The 14,757-nt window shown below is 43.7% G+C and overlaps 1 protein-coding gene across 7 annotated transcripts in view; it reads left to right on the forward strand.

Moving 5' to 3' along the window:
- Positions 1 to 14,757, forward strand: part of luzp1 (leucine zipper protein 1) — a 156,704-nt gene that overhangs the window by 124,487 nt on the left and 17,460 nt on the right. For 6 of the 7 annotated variants that reach the window (XR_011343455.1, XM_069895198.1, XM_069895199.1 and 3 more), the window contains one exon: positions 7,628 to 7,849. Coding sequence is in view for 5 of the 7 variants with exons in the window: in XM_069895198.1 (XP_069751299.1) it covers positions 7,628 to 7,849 (222 nt within the window). In the remaining 2 variants the exon portion in view is untranslated. Of the gene's footprint in view, positions 1 to 7,627; positions 7,850 to 14,757 lie in introns of those variants that run through there. The other variant, XM_069895204.1, reaches the window with a different exon arrangement.

Below are 14,757 nucleotides of genomic sequence, written 5' to 3' on the forward strand. Positions count from 1 at the left end.
AGTCACAGCACATTTACAGAGAACCATTGTACTCAGAGAAGAGAGTTCATATTTGGAGACACAGTGGCTTGAAAAGACAGAGTTATGGATCTGAAGTGGTTCTTAACTATTCAAGAACAATGAAGTATTTGCTTTATTAAAAATTGAAGTATCTAAGTACTCAATAAGAACTGCTGAGTAAGCCATCTGTTTTTAAACAAGACCACTTAAGCCTCTTTAACAGAGAGGAGGTCAGAGGTTGATATAGATATGGAATGGTTTTGAAAAAGAACAGAATTTTGGTAGAAATAAAACTGAGTCATGTGGTTTCCAAGAATTGGGACTGACCTTGTTGATGATGTAACTGTCACATGATTTGGAGAAATATATTATCGAATTCAGACATTTTTGGATCAGTTCAGTTTGGAGAGTACAGAAGTCAAAACTCTATGACACGCACAGGGGTTGGAACCTTGTGAAAGACAGGGTTCAATTACAGTAACCAGAATAGGTGCTTTTATGTGTTACTCCTGGGAAAAGGGGAACACAGAATAAGTGGCTTTTGAAATAAGGAAGACCACTTAGCAGTCTCTTTGGAAAATAGGACAGAATTCTACTGGGTCGATTTTTATATGGTCATTTTGTTTAACTCTTGTCTGGGTTTGTGAATTCATCATGGAAGAAAATAGCTACATTCTGTGAAAAGAGGCAGATTCTTCATGTGGAAAACCGATTCCATGATCTTCAATAAAATGAAAAAGATTTGAAACTGTATTCTGGATCTGTATTCTCCTTTTCATAGGAGGTACATTAATAGCTCAAAAGATGGTCACTTTATTTAAAGAATATGTCTCAAGATATTTCATCAAAATAATTGTGAGTAAAGAGGCCTGAAGCTATGATGTTTCAAAACACTTTATAGTTATTTCTGAACTGAGACTTTAAGACCTTCAAGCAAGACTAAAATGATGCTGAAGTTTTAAAAATTGACTTTTCAGACTTTGAATTATACACACACATACATTTTACATTTGTGCACAGTGGGGATAAATTTAGAGTTAAGTTTAGAGATAAGTAAGAAATGTTATGTTATTGATAGTTTAATAAAAGCTATTATTTTGAATTTTTAAAAATTAAAAGGGTTATTAATTCAGAGTATAATTGTGGGCTCGTGTCCGGAATTAACAATTTAACCAAAGATTTGAGCTTAATGAGAGCTTATTCGACTGACAAATATTCGATATGTTTGGTTAAAATCTTTTGGAAAGCTAATTAAAAGTGTGTATGTGGATAAACACCGATGGGTTTTGATAAATGTTTGGCATCGCCAACCTGTGGAGATTTGAAAGAGAAGACTTGGTCAAAGCCTGCAAAAAGTGCAGATAATTATGTTTTAGACCCCAAAACTAAGTATAGGCCAGGTGAAACTTTTCAAACTTGGTCCGATTCTGTAAAAAGTACAGATGAGTATGTTTTGAAAAAAAAAACTTAAGTGTGGGCCAAGTGAAATTGTCCAAATGGATATTAATTTTATTTTTGGAGTCACCAAACTTTTCAGATATGAAAAATGAGGAGTTATTACTAAGGAATTATGGATTGTAATTATGGATAAAATTGTGGATGACTACTATGTACAAGGGTATTTTTGAAGAGAAAGAGTTAAAACAATTTTTTGAGAGTAGATCTTTTGAACGGCAGTTACAGCTGAGGAGTTGGAGTTAGAAAAATATAAAATTGAAAAACAGCATGAGCTAGAGAGAGAAAAATATAGACTGGAACTGGAGGAGACAGAACGGCAAAGGAAATTTGAGGTGGAGGAAGCCAGGAAACAAAGGGAATTTGAGAGAGAAATTGAGATTTGGGAAAATTCAGTTAAAGTTACAGCTGGTTATGAGGTGTTAAATCCAGAGTTTAAATTAATGCCAAATGAAACTTTTCAAAAGGGACAAAATCCTGCTACATTTACAGACAATTATCACAATGTGAAATTTGTGCCCAAAATACCTTTCCAAAGGGATAACATGAAGAACCAAAATAAGGTAGAAAATGAATGGGGTCAACCTTTCGGTCCATTTTGTAATTATTGTAAGAAAGCTCGACATGTGGTAGCTAATTGTTTCTTCTTGAAGAGAAAGAGAGAGCAGGGACCAGTAGCTTGTATTAAAAGAAATGGAAGTAAGAAAGTGTTTGGAATTGTTGGTAAAAGTAGGAAGGAATTTAAATCTTTTGTGTCAGGAGTTAAGGGTGTTCCTGCAGTGAAGTATCCAATTGTTGCCAGTGTAGAACATGCTGTGCCACCTGAGTTAAAAGCTACGTTTAAAAGCTTTGCCAGTGAAGGAAATACTGGACAAATTGATTTAAAGTTTGCGAGATACAACAGCAGAAAGAAGCAGACTGTCAGATGCAGAAAGAAGCAGACTGTCAGATGCAGAAGGAAGCAGGCTGTGAGTTAAAACAAGCAAGCTGTCAGATGCAGAAACAAACAAATTGTGAAATAAAAGAGATAAGTTGTGATGAATCACTGGTCACTTTAAATACTTCTTTGTTAAGTCAGAATTCGGATTCAAATTTTACACTTGAAAGTAGTGCTGCACAGCTGTTGGAAAAGGATTTGTCAGAATCCAGATCAAAATTAATAGAAAAACAAAGTGAAGCACTTGCTGAAGTTAGAGAGAAAGCATTCTCTGGTAAGGGAATTAAGAAAGTGCCTGTTGGATATTATTTTAATGAGGGTTTTTTAATCAGAAAATATTGGATACTGCTAATGAAGAATGGGCAGTGATTTACCAGGTTGTAGTTACTAAAGCCTATAGAGGTGAGATTTTGAACATGATTCATAAAATGCCTTTAGGTGGGCACCATGGGGTAAAGGAAACTATCTACAAAATTATGAAACAATTTTATTAGCCAAATTTAAGAAAAGATGTTAAGACAGATTAGGTCTTTATTCTTTGGAGCGTAGAAGGTTGAGAGGGGATTTGATAGAAGTATTTAAGATTATGAAAGGAATAGACAGAGTGGATGTGGATAGACTATTTCCGTTAAGAGGAGGAAAGATTAAAACAAGAGGACATGAGTTAAGAATTAAGGGGCAGAGGTTTAGAGGTAACATGAGGGGGAACTTCTTTACTCAGAGAGTGGTAGACGTGTGGAATGAGCTTCCGGGAGAAATAGTGGCGGCGGAGTCAATTGTATTATTTAAGAAAATGTATGGATGAGAAGAAGATGGAGGGTTATGGGCATTGTGCAGGGAGGTGGGACTAGAGAGGGGTGTTTGGTTCGGTGCGGACTAGAAGGGCCTAATGGCCTGTTTCCGTGCTGTAAATTGTTATGTTATTATGTTATGACATTTTGTAAGACCCGTCACACTTGTCAAGTTGCAAGGAAACCTAATCAAGATCCCACAGTGCCACCTTTAAAACCTGTCCCTGTTTTTGGAGATCTTTTTTCTAAAGTAATTGTGGACTGTGTTGGTCCAATGCCCAAAACAAAAGCTGGAAATGAATATCTGTTGACTACTATGTGTGCTGTTCACAGAAGCCATGCCATTAAAGCAAAAACTGTGTCTGGGGCTCTAGAAAATTTTTTCAGTTTGTTTGGTCTGCCTAAAGAAATAAAATCAGATCAGGGAAATAATTTTATGTCAGGTGCATTTCAGCAGTTAGTTTATAAATCGGGAGGGAAACAAATTGCATTGTCTACATATCACCCAGAATCCCTGGGAGCTTTGGAGAGGTTCCATTCAACTTTAAAAACCACGATGAGGTCTTATTGTCAAGAAAATGAAAAGAATTGCAATGAAAGTGTTCATTTACTTTTGTTTGAAGTAAGGGAGTTGTTACTTTCACATGAGGTTAGAGAACCTTTAATGTTTAAAAAATTAAAGTGTGTAACAATAAGGAGTTTGTACATTCTCCTCATGTCTGCGTAGGTTTCTGCCAGGTGCTCTGGTTTCCTCCCACCCTTCAAACTGTACAGGGTTGTAGGTTAATTGGTCGGTGCGGGGTTGTGGGCTGGAAGGGCCTGTTACCATGCTGTATGTCTAAAGTTTAACATTTTTTAATTTAAAATTTAAATTTGAAGTCTCTTCAGAAGAAGGGCATGAAATTCCAACTAGTGCATGCACTGTTGAATGATTATGGAGTCATAGATTTCTACAGCACAGAAACAGGCTCAGCAGCCCATCATGTCCATGTCAACTAGCAAGTCTTATCTGCCTGCATTTGACCCACATCCTTTCAAAATGTCTTTTGATGGAAAATTATCCCCATTTCTGTCACTCCCTCCGCCAGCTGCTTCCTTATACCTCTACATTCTAGGTGAAAAGGGTGATGGGGGTCCTTTGTGATGTTGGCTGCCTTCCTGAGGCAGTGCTTCTCACAGATGTCATGCAAGTTTGGACCTGTGATGGATCTGGCTATGTTTGCTACCTTCTGTTGCCTTGGTTTTTGAAATGCCTGAATGGTGGGAGGGGCAAACAGGTAAGAGGTGATAGGTGGATGCAGGTGGGAGGATTAAAAAAAAATCTGAGAAATGTTATAGAGAGGATTAAGAAGGGGAAGGAACTGGGGAACTGGAGGAAGAGGGATGAAGGAAAGAGAGAAATTGGGGGAGGGCTTTATGATAAATTGAGGTTGATATTTGAACACCTGCGAATGGGGTAGAATATTCTATCGTGCCTCCCCTCTCCCCCGATCCCATTCTTTCCAGTTAAAGCAAGTAGCCACTCCTGATCTATCCAAAAGGCAGAGTTTGGTTCAGGTACATTCTGAAACCCATCCACATCCATCCCTCCTTCCCCTGAGCTGACTCCTGATGTGCAAACATGCAGGAAGACTGAAACCCTACCCACTCACCGATGACAAAAGGAGTCTCTTCATTCCCCTCCACCCGTCGGGGTCAGATCTTGCTTTCCACTGGTCAAGTTAAAAAGGGAGAGTAAAAGCTGGAGAAACTCGCACCATCCATTGTAGGTAAAGATATGTTAGCGACATTTCTGGCCTGAGCCCTTCTTCAAGGTATAAGCATTAAGCAGGCAGGCATCTCAATAAAATCTGAGAGAGAATGGGAGGGGGAGGAGTCCAGACCCACACACAAAGGGTGTTAATTGGATATGATAAGAGACAGGTGAGAATTTTGGCACTGTGAAAGCTGACAGAGCGAACAGGTAAGAGGGAGAGACAGAACTAGAGGAAAGGAGATAGGGAGAAGAAGATGGGGTGGGGCTGAGGATTTAACAGAAACAGGAGATCTGGATGTTAATGCCATCCGGTTGGAGAATGCCCAGATGGAAGATGAGGTTTTGTTCCTCCAATTTGTAGGTGGTCTCAGTCTGGCAGTGCATGAGATCATGGACAGACAAGTCGAAAAGGGAAGGAATGGGACGGGGGGGGGGGGCGGGATTGAAATGGGTGGCCACTGGGAGATCCATGGCATTGTAGCGGAACGGACAAAGCCAAGGTCCTCTAATAGACCATAAAACATGACAGCACAGAAACTGGTCACTTCAGTCCTTCTAGTCTGTGCTGAACAATTTTTATTTTGCCTGGTCCCACTGACCTGCACCCATTCCACAGCTCTCCATACTTCTCCCATCCATATACCTATCTAAATTCTTCTTAAATGTTAAAATTGAATCCATATTCACCACTTCAGCTGGCAGCTCATTCCACACTCCCACCACTCTCTGTGTGAAGAAGTTCCCTTTCATATTTCCCCTTTCATCCTTAACCATGTCCTTTGGTTTGTATCTCACCTACCCTCAGTGGAAAAATATCTATCTACATTTACTCTGTCTATCCCCCTCATAACTTTAAGGGCCTCTATCAAATCTTCTCTCATTTTTCTACGCTGCAGGGAGAATCCAAGGTCATCAATTCAACTGAGTACTAGTGCTGCCTTCAACCCTCCCTCCACTGAACCTTCATTTCCTAACCAGTGTCTGACTAAAAATCTGAAAATATAAACTTAAAATTAATAAAAGATGGTCTGGCTCACATTGGATTGTCAAACTGCAAAGCAGATGTGTACCTGCAGTCTACACAGGAATCCTTTTACATTCCAGAAAATGACATGGTTATTGTGAAAAATGTTGTGCATTCACATTTGCAGACTCAGGCATTTAAAAATTGAGGGGAAGCATTCAAATTTGACTCTCTGTTCATAATTAAGCATGGTTCTCATACAATGTGCTTCTGGAATCCTTTGGCATTCAATACATTTAAAAGCAAAGGTTGAAGCCATCCCTTCAAATGATCTTATGAGGGATACCATAGGATTGTAAAGAGAGCTTTTGGCACATTGGCCTTCATAAATCAAAGTATTGAGTATAGGAGTTGGGTCGTTATGGTAAAGTTGTGTAAGACATTGGTGTAACCAAATTTGGAGTATTTTTCAGGTACTATTTATTGTTTTGTAATAAAACAGAAATATAGTTTTACACAAAATTGTATTTAGTCTGCTTTATAGCAGACAAATATTCACCATTAGCATTGCCTGGTGCCCCTTAGAGTCAGAGAAAGAGAAGCAATCCAAGCCCAAATCCAAACCCCCAACATGATGAGGAAGCTTTCAGTGCCCACGACCCTCCGGGAGCCCTCAGTATCCTCTTGAATCCCAGCCCCAATACCTGGTTCTCAATAGCAGACTCCAGCAGCCTGGTGCGAGTCCCTCGATCTCAAGTAGCCAGCAGCCTACAGACTGGATGTGTCCTTCAGCCACAAACCCCCTCACTGGTCCACCCCGTTGTTACCATTCTCAGGGTGATCAACTCTGCATCTCCTTCTCAGCAGTGGGGGAGGGGGCGGGGAACGGGTTGGGATGTTGTCACCATTACTGATACCCCAGGAATCTATAATCCTTCAAGGTTGCTGCCATACACAGGTGCCGCCATCTTGAGCCAAGACCCATGCGGTCGCAGGATCTTAAATAAACCACCTTCAGCTCCTTTAACAGGCTGTTTAAAGCCTGTGCAGAGCTGTTGGCAGTAAAACTGGGCAGTGGGACTCTGCAGGGGAACACTCTATCTCCGCTCCCTGGTCTCCCTGGGTCCACACCAGCTGCAGTAGCTCTGGCAGCACTACCATTTTTTTTAAAGTTGAGTGCAGTTTTCATCACCAAACTACAGGAAAGATACCAATAAGATTGAAAGAGGACAGAGAAGATTTACTAGGATGTTACCGGGACTTGAGGAACTGAGTTTTACTCCCCGGAGCATAGAAGAATGAGAGGAGAATTGATAGAGGTGTACAAAATTATGAGGGGGGTAGACAGAGTAAATGCAAGTAGGCTTTTTCCACTGTGGGTAGGTGCAATACAAAATAGCGGGCATGGAGTAAGGGTGAAAGGGGAAAAGTTTAGAAAGAACTTCACACAGAGTGCTGGAGGGTGGAACGAGCTGCCAGCTGAAGTGGTGAATGCGGGCTCAGTTTTAGCATTTAAGAAAAATTTGGACAGGTACATGGAGGGAAGGGGTATGGAGGGCTATGGACTGGGTACATGTCATTGGGAGTGGCATTAGGCAGGATAATAGTTCAGCTCAGATTAGAAAGGCCTGTTGTGTGCTGTAATTTTCTATGATTCCCCAGTAGGCATCCAAACCTGTGGGCTGTTCTCAGATGGTTCTTGCTAACTCGCTCTGTTTGTTCAGACAGGGAAGGACATCTCAGAGGTTTCCTCTGCACTCAACTCCAGCCTCATGGCGAAGAGAAAGGAAATGGCCAAGCAGATCCTGTCGGACATCGTCACAGAGAGGGTACCAAAGGCTGACACTGCGGGCAAGAGGCAGTCGGTGAAACTTGAACTGAGGAGGAATGCCGAGAGTAGCCCTACCCATCACAGTATAGCCAGGACAGAGGACAGGACCCCTGTAGTAAGTATCCTTCAGGGGAGAGCAAGGGTGTGGGGGGGGGTGGGGGGGGAGGGTTGTGTGGTGATGTACAGTAAAACACCTGCTATCTGGAATTCAAGCAACCGGGCAAAAAAAAATCACAGAAAATACATAGGTAAACAAATACAGAAGTTAAAAATTGGCGCGCATCGCCATTAATTTTCCCATCACTCAACATGCAATCTCAAGCAACTGGAAAATTTCCTTATCTGGCATCTACCAATCTCCATAGGTGCCGGATACCAGGGATTTTACTGTATTTAGATTGTCACTCAAACTAAATAGAAAACTTCCAACAAACACTAAACATGATCTAAACATAAAACTAGAGAGATTATTTGAATACAAGAATTAAAATATATTACAATTATATCGGACGGTGCTAAGACAAAATATGGAATATTGTGCGGTACGTCCTTCATTGAAATATGTGACAGGTGACTGAGAGCCACTGAGTGCATTTCAAGATTCCGCAACCAGTCTGCTTTTGTTGCTGGCAAGGAACACGATGGGTGGAAACTGTCGCTGCTCCTCGCGCCTTCTCATTGGCAGGTGGACAGCCTCCAAAATGTTAGGCGAAGGGTGACCTTAGGTTGAAGGTCTGTCCAAAGCAACACACTCTTGCAGCACTGTGTGCACTGGGGGGAGCTGGCTCAACCTTGGGCCGCAAGGCACTGGAGATGCTGAAGTCTGGAGATAAAGTGCACCTAACCGCTGGGATAACTCAGCAGGCCAAACAGCATCAACAGGGAGAAAATGGAATTGTCGACTAGATGACGTCCTGGTAGTGAGCAGGAACCAACAGGACCATATGGCACACATCCACAACCTCTATACACGACTGAGCGAGTTCGACCTGATGATCAACCCAGCCAAATCCCATTTCGGATTGGAGGCCATCGACTTCCTGGGCCACGGACATCCTGGGCCACAGGATAATCAAGGAAGGAGCCACACCACTCCCCCTAAAGAGGAGGCCATCCGGAAGTATCCTAGGCCCAACACGACCAAGAGACTACAGGAGTTCATGGGAATGATTAATTTCTATCACAGGTTCATCCCCTCAGCTGCCCGGATCATGCAGTCCTTGTTCGCCCGGATGCCAGGCAAGGCTTGGATGAGGAGTCAGCGGAAGCCTTTGTGAAGGCCAAGGAAGCCCTGGCGGATGCCCCTTTCCTGGTACATCCCAGGTCAGATGCCCTAACGGCCCTGATGGTGGATGCCTCAGGAACGGCAATCAGTGGAGTTCTGGAGGCAGCAGATCGAAGGAAGTTGGCGGCCTCTGGCTTTCTTCACAAACATCTGCGGCCTCCAGAACTGAAATACAGAGCTTTCAACAGAGAGCTACTGGTGCTGTACTTAGCCACCCGCCACTTTAGGTAATTCTTAGAGGGAAGGTCCTTCACGGCTTTCAAAGCCCCTGACTTTTGCCTTGGCTAAAATCTAGGACCCCTGGTTGGTCCACCAGCAACAATACCTGTCATACATCTCAGAGTACACCACAGATGTAAGGCATGTCTCTGGCAAGGACAACATGGTGGTCGACGCACTGTCCAAGCAAAATATCCACACGCTATCAAGGGGAGTGGACTGGCGCAGGCGCAGCAGAAAGACGAGGAGATGCCCCAATACAGGACTGGTGTATCGGGACTGCAGCTCCAGGACATCCCAGTCAGCACAGGTAACACCACCCTCCTCTGCAATGTGGCCACTGGTCAGGTCAGACTCATCGTCTCGGTGGCTTGGAAACTATAGGTTTTCGACTCCATCCACGGACTGGCTCACCTATCCATCAGGACCATGGTCTGGCTGGTGGACAGCAAATATGTGTGGCATGGATTGCAGAAACAGGTCAACAGATGGGCGAAGGCATGCACACAGTGCCAAGCAACCATGGTACAGCAGCACACCAAGACCCCACCTCAGAACTTCGAGCCCACAGAACGAAGGTTCGACAACATCCATGTGGACAAAGTAGTATCCTTGCCAATATCCCAGTGTTACCAATATCTGTTCACAATGGTCGGCCACTTCACCAGGTAGCCAGAAGCAGTCCCACTGGCAGATACATCCACAACCTCCTGCGCCAGGGCCCTCATCTCGTCCTGGATGTCATAGTCAGGTTACCGTCCCACATCACATCCGACAGAGGGGCCCAGTTCACCTCCAGTTAGTGGTTCAACCTCGCCAGCCTGTGGGGTGCCCAGCTGCATCACACAACATCTTACCACCCAATGGATCCAATAGGTTGGTGGAGCACTTCCACAGGCACCTCAAAACCACGCTCATGACCTGACTTCAAGGATCCAACTGGGTAAACGAGTTACCATGGGCGCTGTTTGGCATCCGCACAGCACCCAAGGAGGACCTCGACTCCTCTTCGGTCGAACTCATCTACGGAGCTCCACTGGTGGTCCCAGGAGAATTTGTACCATCCCCTAGGCAGCGTTTCTCAGCAGGTTAAGAGGAAAGAGTTGGCAACCTGGCCCTGATTCCACCTTCCATGCATGGACACTCAAGGACCAACTTACCCAAAGACCTGCAGGAATGTGAGCATGTTTTCATTCACAGGGGTCCACATCGTCCACCGCTTCAGAGTCCATACGAGGGTCCATTCTGGATCATCCACAGTGGGGCCACATTCAAGCTGGAGGACTGAGGCAAGACGGAGGTCTTCACCACAGACAGACTGAAACTGGCACACCTGGACCCCGGTGCACCTGGTCGAGACACCTGCACCATGCCAAAGACACAGTTGCTGCAGAAACTTTGCCTCCAGGCACCAAGGACAATAACAAGGACAATATTGCCAGTTTCAGGGGGGTGGTGGCCTGCTGCGGCGGCGATCGAGTCAGTGCTCCGGGTGGCGAGCACAACCAAAGACCAGCAGCACTGGCCGCAACAAGCGAACCGGCGGGCGAACGCCAAGGGAGCTCAAAGGCCAGTGACCCCAAAATGGCACTGGCCTTGTTGCACAGCCAACAGATAGGGGCAGCGCGTGGGGAAGAAGGGCATTGTTATGCAGACAAGTACCCGCGCGCGGGAAACCCACTTTTGTTATGCATGTTGTGACATCATCCGGGGGGGGGGGCCACGGTGGGAACAATTCAAGTATAAACCTCAGAGCTTAACCTGACTACACTATGTGTGTGTGTCTTCTTTCAAGTAGCGCGCGGCTTTTCTTGTTGCTTATCCTCTTTGCCCCTTCTGATCCCTATTGTCAGCTCGACCTGCAGCAGACTGTTTTTTTTTACTCTTAAGCTTGCCTGACATTTCCCTGTGTCCACTGTAAGGTTAAATAATGTTCATTATCATCAGCTGTTTCCCATAAAGGCTTTTGCCTGACAGCGAGATTCATTTTCCTTTAACACCCCAATGATCTACGTACTGAACCTTATATTTGTGCACTGCTGCACCCAGCATTTAAGGTACTCCCGCAAAATGACAATTCCACTATTCTATGAGTACATGGTCACATGACAAGAATGAAAATGGTTAATAATGAAAACCATTAGTAACAGAACAAGTAAACACCAAATAAGAGTCACACAGCACGAAAAGGAAGTTAAATGTGAATCTGTGCATAATGCAAGTTTTATAAACAAGCTTAATACAGCAAGATATCTGAGGTTTAGAAATGTGTTTACAATTATTCAAATCCCTTTATCCTCCTGCTGCCATACAAGATGCAGTTCTCTATTATCTTCAATTTAACCACAGAATGCTTTGTATTGGAATCAGTGAAATAGTTGCTCAGCAACAGACACGGCCACTTAATACACGAGAGCTCTCCATGTAAAACCGTCAAGATACAGAGCTCTGTGCGAAATTGGAAATCTTAGCGTATGCTATTTGTGGAATGTGTGCTATGCAGAGTTGAGGGCAGTCTTGTGTGCACCAAGGAGATGCAATTGGTCACATAGAACCACCGAACACTACCATGTAGCTATCCAATTTATTCTTAAAACTCAAGAGTGACCCCACATTTACCATGAGAGATAGCAACTCGTTCCACAATCCCACCACTCTCTGGGTGAAGAAATTCCCCTTAAACCTTTCCCCTTTCATTCTAAGCCATGTCCCCTCATATTTATCTAAGAGGCAACAGCCCTACTCAAATTAACTCTGTCTATACCTCTCATAATTGTGTAAACCTCAATCAAATTTCCCCTCATTCTTCTACACGTTTTCTTATACAACCTCACCTTAACATCCCAAGTACTCAATACTTTGATTTATGATGGCCAAAATGCCAAAACCTTTCTTTACAACCCTGTCAACCTACCAGAAGCCTAATAGCCTGAATACACCTGTGGTTGTCTGTCCTCAGAAGCTAAGCAGGCTCAGGCCTGGTCAGTCCTTGGAGGGGAGGCTGCTCAAGAACACCAGGTGCTGCAGGTTTCTGTGAGGATAAAGTGACAACTCTCTGTTTACCTTACAGTAGACAAAAGTTAAAGAATTTCATGAATGTTACATTTAGAATGCTACAAACAAGCACTGATCCCTGAGAAGCAACCATCCACTACCATTCTCTGTCTTCTCCCATTCAGCCAAATTACAACCTCTCCATGAATACCTAGTGTTTGAAACTTCTGAACTAGCCTCCTTGTCAAAGACCACATGTCAGTAAGTGGAAGGCCTTCAAAGTCGAAATGTTGAGATTGTAGAGTTTGCATGTCCTTACTTGTAACATATTTGTAGAAACCCTTTGGGTTCACATCATCTTCCAAAGCAACCTCATATCTTCTTTTTGCCTTCCTGATTTCCTACTTATGTATTCTCTTACATTTTCTATATTCTTCTAGTATCTCATTTGTTTCTTGTTGTCTTTACTTGCTATACATCTCTCTCTCTTCCTCTTACCTAGATCACCAATAAACTTTGAAAACCAAGGTTCCCCATGCCTGTTAACTTTGCCTTTAATCCTGACTGGAACATGCAAACTCTGCACTCTCAAGATTTCGACTTTGAAGGCCTTCCACTTACTGACACATCCTTGCCAGAAAACAACTTATTCCAATTGACTCTTCCTGGATCCTTTCCCAGTTCCACAAAATTGGCCTTTCTCCAATTTAGAATGTCATCTCGAGGACCAGACCTATCCTTATCCATAATTGACTAGAAATTAATGACATTATGGTCACTGGACCCAAAAGGTTTGCCTACGCATATTTCTGTCACCTGACCTGTCTGGTTCCCTGATGGGAGTTCAAGTATTGCATCCTCTCTCATTAGTACCTCTATATTGATTTAGAAAACTTTTCCTGAACACATTTGACAAACTCCAAGCCATCCAGCCTTTTACAGTATGGGAGCCCCAGTCAATATGTAGAAAGTTAAAATCTCCTCTTATCATAACTCTCTGTTTCTTACATCGGTCTGCTATCTCTACAGATTTTTTCCTCCAATTTTTGGAATATTGGGCAGTCTATAATACAATCCCATCAGTGTGATCACACCTTTCCCTTTCCTCCCCTCCACCCATATAGTCTCTGTATACGAGTCCTCTGGACTATCCTGTCTAAGCACAGCTATGTTATTTCCCTTGATGAGCAATGTCACTCCTCCCCCTTCCATCCCTCCCTCTCTATCACATCTGAAACAATGGGACTCCCGGAACATTAAACTGCCAGTCCTGTCCTCCTGCAACCAAGTCTCACTAATAGCATTAATGTCGTAATCCCATGTGCCAATCCACGCCCTAAGGTCATCTGCCTTTCCGACAATACTCCTTGTATTGAAATAAATGCACCTGAGAACATTCCTATCAAGTACAAACCTTTGATTTCTGTCTATACATGTAGTCCTCACATGACCTTTATCCTCCTCCACCTCACTCTCTGTTCTAACACACTGGTTCCCATCCCCCTGCTAAACTAGTTTAAACTCCCCCGGAGCAGCACTAGCAAACCTACCCACAAGGATGTTCCAGTTCAGTGGTAGTTCCCACCTTCCCTGGAACAGAGCCCAATTGTCCAGAAACATGAAGCCCTCCCACCTGTATCATCTCTTTAGCCACGAATTTAGCTGCATTAACTTCCTATTTCTAGCCTCACTAGCACATGGAATGAGCAGTACTCCTGATATCACAACCCTGGGGGTCCTGTCCTTCAACTTTGCACCTAACTCTCTAAACTCTCTTTGCAGGACCTCCTCATTGTTCCTACCCATGTCATTGGTCCCTGCATGGACCACAACATCTAGCAGATCACCCTCCCTCCTGAGAATGCTGAGAATGATCCAAGATATCATGGACCCTGGCACCAAGGAGGCAACAGACCATCCAGGATTCTCAATCTTTCCCACAGAACTTCTTCTCTGTCCCCCTAACTTTCAAGTCACTTATCACTACTCCTCTCCTCTATTCCTTCCTTTCTTTCTGAGCTGAGGGTCCAGTCTCGGTGCCAGAGATGTGATCACTACAACTTGTTCCTGGTAGGTCGTCCGCACTAGCCGTATCCAAAACAGTACATTTACTCTTGATGGGAACGCCCATAGGAGTGCTCTGCTCTCTCTGTCTATTCCCCTTCCCTCTCCTGACAGCCACTCAGCTACCTGCCTCCTGACATTTGTGGGTGACTGCCTCCCTGAAACTCCTCTCTCTCACCCTCTCTGCCTCTCAAATGATCCAGAGTTCATCCAGCTCCACATTCATAACTCGGTTCATCAGGAGCTACAGCTGGATGCACCTTTTGCTGGTGTAGTCATCAGGGACAATTGTGCTGACCCAGATTTCCCACATCCCATATTGGAGCAATCAACTGCCCTAGCTGACTTCATTACCTACTCTTCATTTAATTAATTGATTAATTAAAATATTCTTCTTTTTCTTTGGCTTGGCTTCGCGGACGAAGATTTATGGAGGGGGTAAAAGTCCACGTCAGCTGCAG

The sequence above is a fragment of the Narcine bancroftii genome, chromosome 8 (genome assembly GCF_036971445.1).
Source record: "Narcine bancroftii isolate sNarBan1 chromosome 8, sNarBan1.hap1, whole genome shotgun sequence".
In the NCBI taxonomy this organism is placed as follows: domain Eukaryota; kingdom Metazoa; phylum Chordata; class Chondrichthyes; order Torpediniformes; family Narcinidae; genus Narcine; species Narcine bancroftii.